Source organism: Macaca thibetana, chromosome 10 (assembly GCF_024542745.1).
Source record: "Macaca thibetana thibetana isolate TM-01 chromosome 10, ASM2454274v1, whole genome shotgun sequence".
NCBI classification, from domain to species: domain Eukaryota; kingdom Metazoa; phylum Chordata; class Mammalia; order Primates; family Cercopithecidae; genus Macaca; species Macaca thibetana.
The window spans coordinates 63,740,692-63,758,700 of record NC_065587.1 but is presented as its reverse complement, the minus strand read 5'-3'; the positions used below and the strand labels follow the sequence as shown (position 1 = coordinate 63,758,700).

Sequence of the window (18,009 nt, the reverse complement as noted above, 5' to 3'; positions counted from 1 at the left end):
GGCAAGCATCCCTGGTCTCACTGGGTTCCTTTCCCCCAGAGCAAGTACAGGCGCTGTCAGCATTTATTTCTCTGGCTGACCTTTCTCTTTTCTAATCCTGTGCATTAGGCCTTTCATATGTTAGTGTCATCAGTCTGGTCCTGCTGGCTGTCTCTTAGAAACATCTCTTTCTCCATTTCTCCATTTGTTGTGGGTGGACACTTCTGAACTCCCATTCTCAGGCCCTCCTCACTGCAGCTTCCCATTACTGCTGGTAATTATAGACCATACATCTCAGGCTTGTTTTATTGGGTGTATACCATGCTAAGTGCTTTTTTCTTTTCTTTCTTTTTTTTTTTTTTTTTAGATGGAGTCTTGCTCTGTTGCCAGGCTGGAGCAGTGGTACGATCTCGGGTCACTGCAACCTCCGACTCCCTGGTTCAAGCTATTCTCCTGCCTCAGCCTCCCGAGTAGCTGGGACTACAGACATGTGCCACCACGCCCAGCTAATTTTTGTATTTTTGGTAGAGACAGGGTTTCACCATGTTGGCCAGGATGGTCTCCATCTCCTGACCTTGTGATCTGCCCGCCTCGGCCTCCCAAAGTGCTGGGATTACAGGCGTGAGCCACCACGCCCGGCCTCTAAGAGCTTTCTCTGTGTTATTTTCCTAAATCTCCTTCACCATCCTGAGAGGGAGGGAGGAGTGTCTCTGTTTTATAAAACAGGCAACTCAGGGCCAGGCATAGTGGCTCACGCCTGTAATCCTAGCACTTTGGGAGGCCGAGGCGGGTGGATCACAAGGTCAGGAGTTTGAGACCAACCTGGCCAAGATGGTGAAACCCCATCTCTACTAAAAATACAAAAATTAGCCGGCTGTGGGCACCTGTAATCCCAGTTACTAGGGAGGCTGAGGCAGGCGAAATCACTTGAACCCAGGGAGACGCAGGTTGCAGTGAGCTGAGATCGCTACACTCTAGCCTGGGTGACAGAGCAAGACTCTGTCTCAAAAAAACAAAACAAAAAAAACAGTGGCAACTCAGGCTCAGAAAAGTGAAGTCACTTGTCCGAGTTCACAGAGTGAGCAGGCATTGGCACTAGGCTTTGGATCTGGGTGTGCCTGACTCCAAAGCCTGTGCTGTGAACCACTGAGCCACAGGGCCACCTGCTCTACCTCCCTTCAAGAGGTCCATGAATGACCGTATGAAGTCTCTAGCCCTGGGCCTGGCTGGCAGCAGCGCTTAGTGATGGGAGCCCTGTCCTTCTGCACGGAGATGCTTCTGACTCTTGCAAGGCTGCCTGCACCCTCCCAGCCCCATCACTCCTCCCAAGCTCCAACCAGTCCCTCCCTCCAGGCTGTTTGGTGCTCACCTTTATAGGCTTCTCACTCTGAAGTGCCAGAACGTCAAGGTCTCCTCTCCATCCCCTGCCATCCCCCTTCTTCCCATCTCTGGACATTTTCCCACATGGTGACTCAGCTCAAATGCTCTCTCTGCATCTTCTGTCTAAGGTGGCTCAAGCCTGTAATCCCAGCACTTTGGGAGGCCGAGACGGGCGGATCACAAGGTCAGGAGATCGAGACTATCCTGGCTAACATGGTGAAACCCCGTCTCTACTAAAAAATACAAAAAACTAGCCGGGCGAGGTGGCGGGCGCCTGAAGTCCCAGCTACTCGGGAGGCTGAGGCAGGAGAATGGCATAAACCCGGGAGGCAGAGCTTGCAGTGAGCTGAGATCCGGCCACTGCACTCCAGCCTGGGTAACAGAGCCAGACTCCGTCTCAAAAAAAAATAAAAAATAAAAATAAATAAATAAATAAATGGCTCCCTTTTTTCAACACCTAATTCCACCTTCACCCCCCACCCACCCTAGAAGCTTCCTTTGGGAACTCCAGGCTACAGTCCAGATCACCAGGTCCCCAGACTCTGCTGAGAGGCTGAAACATAAATGGCAAATCTAAATCACCTCCTGCCTAAGTGTTTAGCAATTTCCTGGGTGAGCATCCTCCTCCCACATTGCAGCCAGCTCTTCGGGAACCAGCACATGCTTCCCTCCAGGGGCCACTGCGGTGGCTGGCCCAGCCTAGCTGCACAGCAAGCTCCATCAGTCTGTGCTCACCTGGGCCTGGGCGGAACCATGCCTACGTGGCAGGCTATGTCAGAAGCCAGGGCCAGGCCCTCGGCTCCCTTTCTGTGGCCTAGTGAGAGAACCATGCTCTTATCCTTGGATATGTGAAATAAAGGTTTCATCATATTTTTTTTAAAAGATGTTATTTTTGATTTATAAATTTTTAAAAGATTTAAACAGATTTTATCTCCTTCTCATACTGCCATACCAAGCCATGTGCATCAGAAAAAATTCTTTTTTTTTTTTTTTTTTTTTTTTTTTTGAGACGGAGTCTCGCTCTGTCGCCCAGGCTGGAGTGCAGTGGCTGGATCTCAGCTCACTGCAAGCTCCGCCTCCCGGGTTTACGCCATTCTCCTGCCTCAGCCTCCTGAGTAGCTGGGACTACAGGCGTCCGCCACCTCGCCCGGCTAGTTTTTTGTATTTTTAGTAGAGACGGGGTTTCACCACGTTAGCCAGGATGGTCTCGATCTCCTGACCTTGTGATCCGCCCGTCTCGGCCTCCCAAAGTGCTGGGATTACAGGCTTGAGCCACCGCGCCCGGCCAAAAATTCTTTTTTGACCTCTAACTTAAACTCATTCAAGGAATCTCCAAGTATAGTAGCAAAACCAAAAACTACAGTTAAACAGAAGAAAAAATAATCTGTCTTCCTGCCACCCAGAAATAATTATAGTTAATACTTTGCTGAATTTTCCATATCTGTGCATGTGTGTTCATTAACACAGAGTTAATCTGTACAAACCGTTGTGTATCATGCTTTTATACTCAAATCTTTTCCATGATTTTTTACATTTTTTTCTTTAACTCTCTAGAGTGAATGAGCCATCATTTCTCTCAGCAGCTCCTGGCCATGGAATGCAGAGGTGGCTCCTGCCACGTCCTTGGTGTTCAGCCTGAGCCTGAGTGCTTTCTCCTTTGCGGGGTTCTGTTGAGGTTTGCTTGAGGCAGCCAAGTACAGTGGAGAGAAGGCAGACCTAGAGTTAGGATCTGGGGAGTCTGGAGGCTGGGGAGGGAGGAGAGTGGGCGGAGGAACCAGGGAAATCTGGTTTCTGAGGAAATGACTGTCAGTCGTCCTTTTTGCTCACTGGGTCTCACCTGTAAAGGAAGAGGAGTAGATTGAATTATCTCAAAAATTATCTCAAAAGGCATCCAGCTCCTCTCCTCTGTGGTTCTGGGAGCGCCGGGCATTTGCTGCCAGCGGGCTCTGTTGGAGACTCAGCCAGAGGAAGACTGGGATATTTATTTAAGGTTGCTTTCCTGGCTATTTCAAGAAACCTCAGACCCAGGAAAAGTTCCGGGAGTATGAACTGAAATCAGATTGAGGCCATTGGAGAGGGAAGAGTGGAAGTGTCTCTTCCACTGCCTGGGCCCACGAGGGGTCGTGTGGATTCTGCATCTCACAGCAGAAAACACACAGATGAGTCTGTGGATGCTTTTTTTTTTTTTTCTTTTTTTCTTTTTAAGCAAAATTAAGCAGGCAGTTATTTTAAGAGTTCTTGCCTATAGGCCTTATCTGGCATTATGACCAGTATCCTTAAGTGCAGGCTCAGAAAAGATCCTGAGCCTGGCGCACAGGTATCATGTGGACCCTTCCAAGGCTGTGGGCTCCCCTAAAGCAGCTCTCATTGCTTTGTATCCTGGCCTGGAGTCAGCACTCATTGTCCTGTAAGTGACAGAGAGCCTTTATTTAACTGTGGCTTTAAGTTATACCCATAAAGCACAGAGTAGTGTGCTTGAGTGGAAAGCATTTCTGTGTGGGGAGGAGGTGATGGGACCCAGGCCTTCCCTTCCTCCTCATCTTCCTTCTTAATAGTAGCATCAGTAACAACAAACCCTCTCATTTGTACTACACGCCTCCACATACAAAGCCTTTCCCCCGTTATCCACTCTGTGGGGGAGTGAGGATGTTCAGGGTCCCAGAGCTCTCCTGTGCCTAAGTGGGGTGCTCAGGGTCCCTGGCTTTCTGTCCAGTGCTCTTGGCTTTGGGCTGGGCTGATGCTCACTGAGATGCAGGGAGAAAAACTGAAAAATGAAAAGGAAGTGTGGGGCAGGGGACCTGGAGCACGTGGCTAGCCCAGGGTGGATGCTGTGTCTGTCTGTCTGTCTGTCTATCAGAGGCGTCCCATGATGGATGGTGCAGGGGAGAAGGCCTGCCAGGTCTAGCTTGAATCACTCTCATGTAATATGATAGATTTAGAGGAAGGGCCTGGACTCAGGGGTGAGGGTTCCTGCTCATTTCTCTATTTCCCTGATTTTAGCTTCAAAGCTTTTTTTTGAGGATCTGTTGATTGGGGGCAGGAATGGTTGCATCTGATGCCCCTCCCCTCCCCTACATTTTAAAAAAGCCAACTCGTACGTTTAAAAAAGTACATCCGTATATTTTATTTATTTATTTATTATTTTTGCGATGGAGTCTTGCTCTGTCACCCAGGCTGGAGTGCAGTGGCTCACTGAAACCTCTGCCTCCTGGGTTCAAGCGATTCTCCTGCTTCAGCCTCCCAAGTAGCTGGGATTACAGGCATGCATCACCACACCCAGCTAATTTTTGTATTTTTAGTAGAGATGAGGTTTCACCATGTTGGCCAGGCTGGTCTCAAACTCCTGACCTCAGGTGATTCGCCAGCCTCGGCTTCCCAAAGTGCTGGGATTACAGGCATGAGGCACTGCTCCCAGCCTACGTATGTATATTTTAAAAGATAAAAGTAGTTCCAAAGCATATAAAGTGAAAAGTGAAGTTTTCTCTCTTATGTCACCCTGTTCCCAGGGATCTCTTTCATTTTCCTCTACCCACTTCTGCCTTACCAACCTCTCTTAACAATTTGGTGAGTATCCTTTTAGAGCTTTTACTAAATGCGTGCAAACACAAACATATGTTGTTGAGGTTACTGTTTTGTTTTTCTTTTTCTTTTTTTTTTTTGTTGGAGAAGGAGTCTCGCTCTGTTGCCCAGGCTGGAGTGCAGTGGTACAATCTCAGCTCACTGCAACCTCTGCCTCCCAGGTTCAAGTGATTCTCCTGCTTCAGCCTCCTGAGTAGCTGGGATTATAGACGTGCATCACCATACCAGGCTACTTTTTGCATTTTTAGTAGAGACGAGGTTTCACCATGTTGGCCAGGTTGTCTTGAACTGCTGATCTCAGGTGATCCACCCTCCCCGGCCTCCCAAAGTGCTGGGATTACAGACATGAGCCACTGCACCTGGCCTGTTTTGTTTTTCAAATATAAAAATGAGACCATGCCATTCTCTCTCTTTCTCTCTCTGTAACTTGCTTATTCCAGCAGAATAGCTGGGCAATGGGTCCTTAACTCTCTGAAATCTCCTCATTTCCTGCTGAAAGGGGAAAATGACAAGAATCGTTCATCCCAGAGAGCATTTCTCTACGTTGCTCATGTTTTGGATGAGTCCCAGAGAGGTGAAGTGACTGCCACATTTGTGGCCGACTTGGGGACTGAGCCTATTCTTTTGACTTTTACATCGTCAAGGCTGCACGGTGTTTTTTTTTTTTTTTTTCCCGTAAGTTTCTTCCTGTCATTCTCTTTTTGGATCTATTCTGTGAAGTTAGCAGGGCAGGAATTATTGAAGCTTGGGGCATGAAGAGGTGTGTCCAGCTTCAGCACTGGAAGTGTCTGGAACCCAGGGCTCTTTTGGTTAAATTCTGTGAATCCAGCTTTGCTGAGGGGCTACCAAGTGCCAGGTGAGGTGGCTGGAGAGACAGCCTAGTTTGGGCCCTGCCTAGAGGCGGTCACCAGCGGCCCCATGTGCTCCTGGCAGAGCGGGGCTCCCTGGAAGGACTCATCATCCCTACGAAAGGCCCAGAGATTAGAGTCCCTGAAGAGCTGCAGACACAGGGTGGGAGGGGTGCCTGTGACCTCGGCCACTATCCCCTCACCTCCCATGACCCTCCCTCCTCCCCACTTCCTCTGTCTCTCCCTCCCTCCTCCCTTTGCCCTGTGACTCTTTGTCCATTTGCCTCCATCTGTCTCTCTCCGCGTGTGGTTCCTGCCCCTCTCGCTGTCACACCATTGCTGTCCCTCCCTGTCACATGATCTCCTTCATGCCAATGCAGGCGTGCTGGTCACCATGACAACAGAGACAGGCCCCGACTCTGAGGTGAAGAAAGCTCAGGAGGAGGCCCCGCAGCAGCCTGAGGCCGCCGCCGCTGTGACCACTCCTGTGACCCCTGCAGGCCACGGCCACCCAGAGGCCAACTCCAATGAGAAGCATCCACCCCAGCAGGACACGCGGCCTGCTGAACAGGTGTGTGCACGAGAGCATGGGCGTCCCTTTCCTGCCCAGACCGTCCTCCAGGTCCAGTTCTTAGGGCCCCAGTATTTTTTCAGGAGGGAGGAAAGAAGGAAACTAAGATTTATTAGTGACCCGTTACATGCCAAGCACTGTGCTGGGAGCATTGTAGTTATTTTCTTTTCTTTTTGAGGCAGGTCTCACTCTGTTGCCTAGGCTGGAGTGCAGCCTCAATTTCCCGGGCTCAAGCAGTCCTCCTGCCTCAGCCTCCTGAGTAGCAGGGACAACAGGTGTGCACCACCACACCTAGCTAATTGTTTTCACTTTCTTTTTTTTTTTGAGTTGGAGTCTCGCCCTGTCACCCAGGCTGGAATGCAGTGGTGCCACTGCACTCTTGGTTCACTGCGACCTCTGCTGCCCAGGTTCAAGCAATTCTCCTGCCTCAGCCTCCTTAGTAACTGGGATTACAGACATGCACCACCATGCCTGGCTAATTTTTGTATTTTTAGTAGAGACAGGGTCTCACCATATTGGCCAGGCTGGTCTCAAACTCCTGAGCTCAGGTAATCCACCTGCCTCGGCCTCCCAAAGTGCTGGGATTACAGGTGTGATCCACTGTGCCTGGCCATATATATATATTTTTTTTAACTTTCAGTAGAGATGAGGTCTTGCTATGCTGCCTAGGGTGGTCTCGAACTCCTGGGCTCAAGTGATCCTCCCACCTTGGCCTCCCAAAGTGCTGGGATTACAGGTGTGAGCCACCATGCTTGGCCCATTGTGGTCATTTTTAAATTTTATTCTCTCAAACTAAAGAGGGTAGCTACTAACTCCCCCATTTTACACTTGGGGAAACTGAGCACCAGCAGGATAAAGTGAGTTATCCAAAGTCACACTGCCATAAAGTAACAGAGGTGAAGTCAAATCTAGATCTGATTTTGAAGCCTGAGTTCTTTCCATTTATTTTCCTACCCCTGAACCTGTCTGTTCTAGCTTGGCTAGCCCCATGTTCTAGCTTGGCTAGCCCCTAAAGCTACAACAGATTCACCTCATCATCTAATTAACACCTTCCTTAATTCACGACAGGCCTGGAGGTGGCAGGGACTTGGCCAAGATCACTGAGGGCATCAGCAGTGGAGTTAGGGCCTGGGGCAGGGGGCGGGGCGGGGGCGGGTCTCTGGCCTTTCTCCTCTCCTTTAACTCAGTCCACAGCTCCCAGACTCCTGCTAGATCCAGTGACAGACAAAAAGAAGGAGACCAGATGGATGCTATGCTGAGTCACGCGCTGCTCTAGGGAGACAGGGCAGCTCTGGCCACTGGCTTTGGTTTCATGGGATGCTCCTGCCTCAGAGGATGCCTATGGCAGCAGTAGCCTGCAGGGAAGATGGGGACCCCTCACACGAGGCCACCCATTGTGCATGGAAGCCCTGGCTCTCCTTCTGCACACACCAGCCGTAGACCCTAGTTGCCCTGTGAGTCTCAGACGGCAGCGACTCTCATTCAGGGGTTTGTCTTGGCCCCAGATGCCTCCATATTGCTTCTTCCTTATATGAAAGGCCATGGCTTAAAACTCACTGAGCAAACTGTTCCCTTGCTTGGTCTTGCAGAGCCTAGACATGGAGGAGAAGGACTACAGTGAGGCCGATGGCCTGTCGGAGAGGACCACGCCCAGCAAGGCCCAGAAATCACCCCAGAAGATTGCCAAGAAATACAAGAGTGCCATCTGCCGGGTCACTCTGCTTGATGCCTCGGAGTATGAGTGTGAGGTGGAGGTAGGGGAGCACTGCGTGCCATATGTCCTGTCCCCGGTTGGCCAGCCTCAGGTCCAGGGCAGGCTCCTGTGTGTACCCAGCCTGGGCCAAACCAGAGGAGTCCTGGACCGGCCACAGCATCCAGAGAGATGACCTGGCTCGGAGCTCCTTTGTACAGATGGTGGCACCAAAGCCTGGAGAGAGTGGTTATGGTTGCAAATAGAATTAGACGAGGTACAGGGCTGGCACCACGGGAAGATTTTACAGGGTGACTATACCTTGGCAAGGATGCCACCATGTAAAGGCTGATCTACAAACAGTAGACCTGGGAACTGGGCTCCCCTATTCACCCAGGAGAGACTGACATTTAAATTAAATCATTTTTATATACTGGGTGGAGAGAGGGCTCCTCCTTTCCTAGTGAATATCCCTGTCCAGGGTACCATCTCAAGTCTCCAGGACAAACTAGTCACCTGAGGGTTCTATATCAAGCCCATCACCCCATCACAGGGAGGCAGCTCACTGGGAGGATGTCACCCAGGCCGTGTAGAAACCTTGCCCCATGGTGGTGACACAGCAGATGCCTCCTTCTGGAGTTGGCCCTCCTGGCCTCACATTTAGGTCTCCTTTTCCTGTATAGGTTCTGACTCTTGCTCTAATTCTGAGCTCTCACTTGCCCCCTCTGTGAGCCCTTAGAGGTTCTACCCCTGCCTAGGCAGCATTCCTGGCCCTTCTCCGCATGTGTCAGAGAGCTCAGAGGGTGTCCTTGCTACTAAGATTTATAGGAGCTGCCCCCTTTTCTCCCCCATGCCCTGGTTTTAGGGATGTGACTTACTCCTGAGTCCTGGGAGGCTGAGTCCCTCTTCTCTACAGGGTTTTGTTTTGTTTTTATGTGTATGTATTTTTTCTTTTTTCTTTTTTTTTTTTTTTTTTTTTTTCTTTTTTTGTTGAGACAGAGTCTTGCTCTGTTGCCCAGGCTGGAGTGCAGTGATGCAATCTCGGCTCGCTGCGACCTCCACCTCCCAGATTCAAGCAGTTCTCCTGCTTCAGCCTCCTGAATAGCTGGGATTACAGGTGCCCACCACCACACCCAGCTAATTTTTGTATTTTTAATAGAGACAGGGTTTCACCATGTTGCCCAGGCTGGTCTCAAACTCCTGGCCTCAAGTGGTCTGCCTGCCTTGGCCTCCCAAAGTGCTGGGATTACAGGCGTGAGCCACTGCACCTGACTGTGTATGTATTTTGTCTATAGAAAGATTTCACCTTCCCTGTTCCTGGGACAAAGGAAAGGGCTATCTTCTATGTCCTCTCTCCTACCGTGATGGTCCCCAAGATGCCATTTCTGCCTGTCCTAGAAGTGCATAAAGCGTTTGACTGAGGCCAGGTCCTCTCTCTCTGATGATCTCCAGATTCAGGAATTCCTCGTCAGGCTTTGTCCTGAGGGCCCAACCAGACCTTACAGGGGCCTCACTCCCTCTCTAGAGTCCCTGCTTCTTTGGGTGGTGACTGCCTCTGTTCCCCTGCCCTGTGATCCCCTTATTGGTGCTCATCTTTACCCCTGTGGGTTTGGAGTGCACCCAGTCAGGTTCTTGGCTTTGTCATTTTGAATGGTGTTTCAGAGAGGCCCAAGCCTAGCTCTACAGGAGTGGGAGGAACCTGTCCGGCCCTAACAATGGTTCTTCCAGCAGAAGCTGATGGAGGCCCCGTGAGCCTCTGTGAAACCTCACTGGCTGTGGGGAAGGGAGTGGTGGGCTAGCCTGGGCTGCCCTGGATTTCACTCAGGGAAGGGAGGGTCACCCTATGACCCTGAGTCCCAAGCCCTCCCCTTCTCCCCCTGCCCGCTTCTGTTATATTCCAGGGGCTTCTTCTCTTCCTCTCACACCTAAAGCTTAGGACTTGGTTTTCTGCTCCTTCAGTCTAAGTTAGCCTCCTTCTCTTAATCACTAAAAAGGAAGGAGAAAGCCGTCACTTCCTATGCCTTCCACTTCAGCTTCTCCCCAAGCAAGCTCAAGGTCCAGAAACCCCCACCAGAACTTGGAAGAAGGCCATCAAGGAGCTGGCCATTGTTGTCACCCCCTTAGGACTCAGAGGGCAGAGCCAGGTGGGTGGCAGGAGTGCTGCATTCCTGTCCAGATGCCAAAAGGCCCTTGAGGTTTTTGAGTTGTCCTGGTGGAGCCTAGGGTATCTCCCAGCCTCGCCCCGGGGTATACTTCAGCCTCACAGCTGCTCTGCTTCCCTCCTCAGAAACATGGCCGGGGTCAGGTGCTGTTTGACCTGGTCTGTGAACACCTCAACCTCCTAGAGAAGGACTACTTCGGCCTGACCTTCTGTGATGCCGACAGTCAGAAGGTACCTGGACTAGGGAGCAGGGTGGGACCTGCACTTCCGTTAGGCCCCTGTAATCCTGGCCACCCCCCATGGCTTCCATTAGTGCTCAGATCACTAAGCGTCTTCTGTTTGCATGTCCCCAAGGTTCAACCAGCCCTATCTACCCGCAGTTCCCTGTCTCAGCCATTTCTTGGTGACATACAGGTCACCCCCAGGTGGGAATTTGAAGAGCCCTGGTCTGGCTGCTAGAGTTGCTGGGGGAGCTTAGGAGCTCCCTGCCAGAGCCTCTCCCCCATCCTTGGGAGACTCTGAATTTCCTCCTTCCTGCCAGTCCCATTGCAGCTGTATCACCTGCTCACTGGAACTGCCTCAGGGCAGTGGCAGCTCTGGGACACTGGGTCCAAGCCTGGTAGTGAATCCTGGCCCCATTCCCCTCACCCCTTAGACCCAGGAAAAAGGGACCAGGAGGCTTAGCCAAGGAAGGGCGTTGCCCACAAGGGGCTGCTGACCCGCCATTTCAAGATATTTCTCCCAGCCCAGTCAGGTTCTTTCTTGCATCTTCCCTCTGAAGATCTCTGTCTTTTCTTTCAGAACTGGCTGGACCCCTCCAAGGAGATCAAGAAGCAGATCCGGAGTGAGTGGCTTGCTGTGGTTGGGGAGGTGAATGGGTGAGGGGATTCCAGGCCATGAGAACCTCCCTTGTACTGCTCTCTCCTCCTTTGGAAAGTGCATTCAGGCTGGGCGCTGTGGTTCACGCCTGTAATCCCAGTGCTTTGGGAGGCTGAGGCGGGCAGATCACTTGAGGTGAGGAGTTTGAGACCACCCTGGCCAACATGGGAAAAGCCTGTCTCTACTAAAAAAAATACAAAAATTAGCTGGGCTTGGTGGCAAGTGCTTGTAATCCCAGCTACTTGGGAGGCTGAGGCACTGGGACTGCCTCAAGCGATTCTCTTGAACCCAGGAGGCAGAGGTTGCAGTGAGCTGAGATCACACCACTGCACTCCAGCCTGGGCAACAGAGCAAAACTTCATCTCAAAAAAAGAAAACAACAACAACAAAAAAAGAAAGTGCATTCAGATCCATGAGTCCATGTACTCCACATGGCAGATCTTGGGAGAAGCCAGAGCGGGAAGGACAAGTCTAAGGCCCAGAGAAGAGAAACGACTGTACAGAGTCACACAGCAAGTTAGCAGAGGAATCATAAATACATTCAGGACGTCAGCTCTAGAAGGGACCTGCAGAGCCGTCTAGGACAAAGGACAAGCAGATGGGCTGGAAACAGCCACCCTTCTGTCCAGGAATGGTGCAGACTTCAGTAAGCAACGACCCTTTTCTCAGAGGCCCAGAGAGAGGCAGTTATTACCTAAGGTCACAGAGCCAAATGTTGGCTGAGCCAGGTCTTGAGTCCTGGTCTTCCAACACCGTCCTGTGCTATTTTCAAGGCAGATGAGCAGGCCAACAACCTGTCCTTTCTGGTCTAGAGAAAGCATGTTGGGAGGGATGGGGCGGCTCCCAAATGGCAGAAGTGGGAGGTAGGGGGCCCCAGCAAGGCAGCCTGAGCAGTTGGAGACCTGGGGCCTCGAGGTGGAGATGCCTCCACCCAGGGCCCCTCCCCCTTGGCTGTGGTTGGTCTCTCCTGAACTCCCTGGTCCCCTGGCTGGAAAGCTGTAGCTGAGCCTGTTGCCATGACACCGGGCAGCTGGGCCCTGGGATGCCAGCTGACTCTGCAGGAGGGGGCTCGAGGAATTCTTCCTGTAGGTTCTGTCAGTTGGAGACAAAGAGGCAGGCACACAGACAGAGCGCAGTCCTCGGGGGGCTGACAGATCCTCCGCCTGGGCTTCAGGCTGTCCCCCAGGAGCCCCAGCCTGGCTGGGAGGCCTATGTCTCATGACTAAAGAGATTGGAACAGATAGATACAGGCAGCCGAGTGTGTGGTGTTTGGTCAGGACCAGGAGCTTGGGAAAGACACGCGGCTGGACCAAATGGTCAGGTCTCAGCATCACTCCCAAAGGTGGCCTGCAGCCCCTGCCAGCACAGCCCAGGCCTGGTGGATGTCACTCCTTGTAGCCATCCCAAGTCATCGAGTAATAGTCTTGATCCCTAGCAAGCACCTTATCCAGGAGAGCCACAGTCTCTGCCTCTACCCCTGTAACTTCCAGCCATTCATCCTCATCCTACCTTCTGGTGCCCCAGTAGAGCAATTTTTTGCCCTCTGTGTCAGCACCTCAGCCTTCTGAAAGTGGCGCCATTGGTCCTTGTGGCCTGGGCTTCAGAGTTGGGTGTATCTCCTCCCAAACCTCAGTGCACCTGGGGCAAGGTAGGGCAAAGTAGGGCACCTGGGGCAAGCTCTCCACCTCTCTGGGTCCCTGCTTCTCCTTGGCCAGTGGATTAGTAGTTCCTGCCTCATGAAGTAGGGATGACAGTTCAATGACATATGTATGGACAGCACCAAGCACATAGTAGGTGCTCAGTAGCTGTTTTCTTCTTGCTTCCCTGAGGCAATCTGGTGTGATAGTTAAGCAGATAGACACTGAGGCCAGACTGCCTGGATTTGAATGTTAACTCCATCTGCTTCTGGTGTTGACTGTGCCTCGGTTTCCTCCTCTGTAAAGCAGGGTAATGCTAGTACTTATATTTACGTTGTGAGGATTAAATGAGTATTACATGTAGAATGGTGCCTGCACACAGTAGCACCCAGTATGCATTAGCTATTATTATTTATTATTATTATTGATTATTACCATTATTATTCCTGAGGTAGGAATTCCTGAGACTATTATTATTCCTTGAAGCTGATTTTTCCAAGGAGTCGGTGTGGTCAGGTGCCTGGGCTCTGGGGCCAGATGGCCAGAGTTAGGATCCCCATTTTCTACCACTGACTAGCTGAGTGACCCTGAGAGAGTGACTTAACCTCTCAGAATTCATCTATAAAAAAGAAAGTCAACTTCAGGATGATTATGAAGATCGAACCCCATACATGTGCATAAAGTTCTTAGCAAGCGCAGTGACTGGCATCTAGTAAAAGTTTGAGATGTGACATCTGTATGGTGCAGATAGTGGTTACCGCAGAGACAAGGATGGTAGTGGCGATGTGACCTCCAGCGGTCCATGACCACAGCCCTGCCCTGGATGGGCCTTACTTTCTCACTTTGTCAGGGGCCGTTTTGGGCCTGAAACCTGAAATTCCCAGGGGTGGTCTGACCATTGTTGTGGATATGTAGACTTTCGCTAATTTTGTCCAGTACCTCATACCTACCTGCCTTCATCCCCTCTCAAGTGGCTACCCCTTCTCTGGGCTTGCAGAGCTTGCTTCCAGCTATAACCTCAGACTTTATTCTCCTGTGTATCTTCTTAGATGTGTACCATTGGTTTTTCACATCTAAGTGTGGAGGTTAGCATTTATCCCCCTAAAATATCCCTTTGTTACATTTAGCTCATTATATTTGCCTTTTGGATCTTATTTATAATTCAATCCTGTCATCTGAGATGGAGTCAACATGATACAGGGCAGAGTTTTCCAATGTGTGTTCTGAGAAACATTAATCTTGCAGGATGCTCTGTAAAAAATGGATACAACAGATCAAACCATTTTTGGAAATTCTTGAATGCATGTTCCCTTCAGAGAGCTGCAATGCACAGTAGCAGGGTGAGGGCTCTGACAAGTCCAAATTTAAGAAACCTGTTTAATGTGGTATTATTTAGCCTTTTTTCTTATCATTGACATACGATGACCCAGACTAGGGTATAGACCAAGGAGCCAGATGGCCTGGGTTTGAACCCCAGCATTGCCGCTTCCAAGTAGGGTGACCTTGGGCTGACTGCTTTACTGCCTGGGCCTCAGTGTCTTCATCTATAAAATGGAGCTAATCATAGGACTTACTTATGGGGTTGTGGTGAGGTTTACTGAAGTAATGTTTGTAAAGTAATTAACAGTGTGTCTGGCATGCAGCGTCAGTTTTCTTTCTTTCTTTCTACCTTCCTTCCTACTGCTAGCTCACAAGTCTCTTAACCTGGGCCTCAGTTTGCTAATCTGTCAAATGGGAGTAATGTTCCAGCCTTCCTGATTGGATTGTCCTGAGATTACAGATAGGAGAAGACTTTGAAAAACTGCCCATAGGATGGTGCATCTGGACCACCCAATGGGGTGATAGGGCCTCGCTGATCTTTCTCCCATCTCCTCTCAGGTAGCCCCTGGAATTTTGCCTTCACAGTCAAGTTCTACCCACCTGATCCTGCCCAGCTGACAGAAGACATCACAAGGTGAGGGCTGTGGAGGGAGAGGCAGGTGTGCTGGCTGTGTGGGACTACGGATGAGGGCCTCTGGCCCTGGGGACACAGGCAGTGTATGATAGCAGCTGCAAATGCAGTCTCCTACCAAGGTCAGGCAGACAGCATCAACACAGGAAGCCGACTCATTGTAAGAAACACAGTGATGCAAGCACAGTGGTCAGTGGCAGCTGACCCTTGACGTCAGAGGAAGAGGTATCACAGGGAGCTGTGGGGCCCCTTGTAGAGAGGACAGAAGCCACCTAAAACAGTTGCTGTTCCCCTCCAGGCCATCACTGTCATGTAGGAATTGGGCCTGATTGTTGGAATGAACCTAGAGATTAAAGAATAAAAACCACAGTTCCTAAATGTTGGCAACAAATGCAAACTTTAAAACAACATAGCATGGGCCATCTATGCATGGGACATACCAAACCCATGTGAAGGCTGCTGTGCTGGGTGAGCTACCAGTTTGCAGCATTGGGAATACGGAGGGAGTAGAATAGGATGCCTTTGAACGTGGGACTTTGGTCTGCATGCCACTCTGTGCACACGTCAGGCACATGGAAGTCAAGTGGGGCTTGGGACTCCCCACAGAGAAATGAGTGCAAAGCATCCTTCGGAATGGGAGCTTCCGTGGGGTTACCCATTTCTGGAAACCAGAACGGGGAAACCCTTCTCTTAAGCCCTTTCCAAAGAGGTAGTCTTACTTCATGATATCCTGGGGCTGTGTCATTCAGGTGATGGGCCTTTTACTCCCAACAGAAGATATGGGCTTGGAGTTCCCCTATAGCAGGGAAGGGGCTCCTAAGCCGGCCCCTCTCTCCCATTGGGTCCCTCCTTCACTTTCATGTCGATTGCCTGTTTGGCAGGCCATCGACCAAGGTCAAGATGCTGACTCTGGCCTTGGGAGATAAGACAGATGTTCCTGGAACAGATCAGGCCTGGGCTTTGGCGTCATCAGTCTTAGTTCTGAGCCCTGAGGTCAGGTGCGGGCTAATGTGGCAGCATCAAGATCTGAAACTCCATTCCCAAGTGGACTGTGTGGGTTAGGCCAGCACAGCTTCCATCCCCCTGGTCTTACCTACTGATACTCCTCCCGTTTGTGCCAGACCCTGGGCACTGTGCTTCCAGGGACACCAGGAAGGAAGTTAGGCCTGCCTAGCACAGATGGCCCTAGGAGATGGGTGCTATAGCAGCTGATTTCGCCAAAAATAGTTAGGCCCGAAATAAACTGGTCAAAATGACAAATTGATTGAAATGAAAGATTGGTCAGAATATTTGGCAGTGATTTCTGAATTTTGAGACTTTTGAATAGAATGCCCATAAGCCTGTACTTGGTGCCAGTGATGTTTGAGCTGCTACTGATTCTGAGTCTATGCCTTGGCCCTGGGCGCACACTGAGGTTGCACATACTTTTTGCCAGGACTTCAGTTCTGACTGTGAAATAATGTCACAGAGTAGTAAGAATTATATTAAGTAAAAGGCACTTAAAAGAAAAAAGGCCAGATGTGGTGGCTCACACCTGTAATCCCAGCACTTTGGGAGACAATGGCAGGAAGATTGCTTGAGACCAGGAGTTTGAGACCAGTCTGGGCAACATGGCAAAACCCTGTCTCCACCAAAAATACAAAAATTAGCTGGGCGTGGGGCACGTGGCTGTAATCCCAGCTACTCAGGAGGCTGAGGCAGGAGAATCGCTTGAACCTGGGAGGCGGAGGTTGCAGTGAGCTGAGATCACGGCACCGCACTCCAGCCTGGGTGACAGAGTGAGACTCCATCTCAAAAAAAAAAGAAAAAAGAAAAAAGAAATAGCAATTGAAAAATAATGGTGAAACATAACAAAAATGGACAGGGAGGCATCATTGGCTAAAAATGAAACATTTTTTTTTAATACATAGTAACCAAAAAAGCAATAAAAATGGTTTTAAATGGTTCTAAAATTGTAAAATCGTCCAAGTGTGCATAAAAGTTATAAAAAATCATGGCCTGGTAGTTGGAAATGTTCCTTTAAACCAATTTGTTTTCAGACAATTTACTTAGAGCTGGAAGCAAAATAAGAAAGTTTTGGGAAAGCATTGGCAAGCAAGTTCATCCAGGCAATGGAATACTGTGTGGAAGTTAAAATGAATGGGGCAGAGTCACATGTGCTGACATGGGAGGGCTCTAAGGCCTGGGTATGAAAAAGTGAGCTGTTAGAATCAGAGGCAGCATTTGATGCCATTTACAGGTAAGAAACACCCATAAATCAAAACCACATGCATTTCTGGTCATCAAGAGGAAATTTAGAGTCACCTCTAAAGTGTGCATTTTTTCCTCAATATGAATACAGTATATTACTTGTATAATTAAAACTACATGACATTTTGTAATGGCCAAACCAGCAAAGTAGTCCTATTTAGCTTGAAATTGAGTTAGAAATTGAAAATGCTCTCATAATAGAAAACAAATCCCTCAAATTTAGAAATGCACAAAAATGCTTAAAGTCATGTGAAATGTTGCAAAACCATCTCACGAGACATACCCAGATTGTCAACATATGAAGCGCCAGTGTCTACAAACATCCTTTTCTGCTGAGCTGTGTTCTGTTTGGCTCTGATGGACAGCTGTGTTTGGGGTATCTAGGGAGGAGTAGGGCCCTGTGTCCATGCTGGCTCTCCCCTATCTCCAGATACTACCTGTGCCTGCAGCTGCGGGCAGACATCATCACGGGCCGGCTGCCCTGCTCCTTTGTCACGCATGCCCTACTGGGCTCCTATGCCGTGCAAGCTGAGCTGGGCGACTATGATGCTGAGGAGCATGTGGGCAACTATGTCAGCGAGCTCCGCTTCGCCCCTAACCAGACCCGGGAGCTGGAGGAGAGGATCATGGAGCTGCATAAGACATACAGGTAAGAGGGTGCCAGCCAGGGCCTTCTGTGGCTCCTTGGCCAGTGGGAGCCTTCCTTGCAGGCCTGAACGTCCTAGGCCGCCGCATACTGTGCTGTTTGTACCCCACCTGGCTCTGCCCCTAACTTAAGGTATATCTGAGAGCAAATCATCTCTGTAAATAGGAATGGTAGTGACTGGCTGTGTGGCCTTGATGACCTTTTGGGACCCAAGTTTCTTAAACTCCTCTATAGGTATGATAGTTCCCTGTCCTTGGCCTCTGAAAATCAGTTTATCTGCCAGCTAGAGATAATAATCGCTACTGTGTCTCTAAGTAAGTGTCCTGGTGTCTAGATCTTGGTGTAGAGTTCAAAAGTTTGGACTGCTAGGGTTCAAAAGCCAGCCTGCTAGGGTTCCTATACTGGCTCTGCCACTTTCTAACCAGGAGATCTCAGGAA

The 18,009-nt window shown here is 50.0% G+C and overlaps 1 protein-coding gene across 4 annotated transcripts in view; it reads left to right on the top strand.

Annotated features, from left to right (window-relative positions):
- Window positions 1-18,009, top strand: part of EPB41L1 (erythrocyte membrane protein band 4.1 like 1) — a 126,554-nt gene that overhangs the window by 61,396 nt on the left and 47,149 nt on the right. For all 4 annotated transcript variants that reach the window (XM_050807003.1, XM_050807000.1, XM_050807001.1 and 1 more), the window contains 6 exons: window positions 6,167-6,357; window positions 7,947-8,111; window positions 10,335-10,439; window positions 11,010-11,052; window positions 14,603-14,678; window positions 17,356-17,574. In XM_050807003.1, coding sequence (XP_050662960.1) covers window positions 6,181-6,357; window positions 7,947-8,111; window positions 10,335-10,439; window positions 11,010-11,052; window positions 14,603-14,678; window positions 17,356-17,574 — 785 coding nt within the window. In that variant the 5' untranslated portion in view covers window positions 6,167-6,180. The remainder of the gene's footprint in view (window positions 1-6,166; window positions 6,358-7,946; window positions 8,112-10,334; window positions 10,440-11,009; window positions 11,053-14,602; window positions 14,679-17,355; window positions 17,575-18,009) is intronic.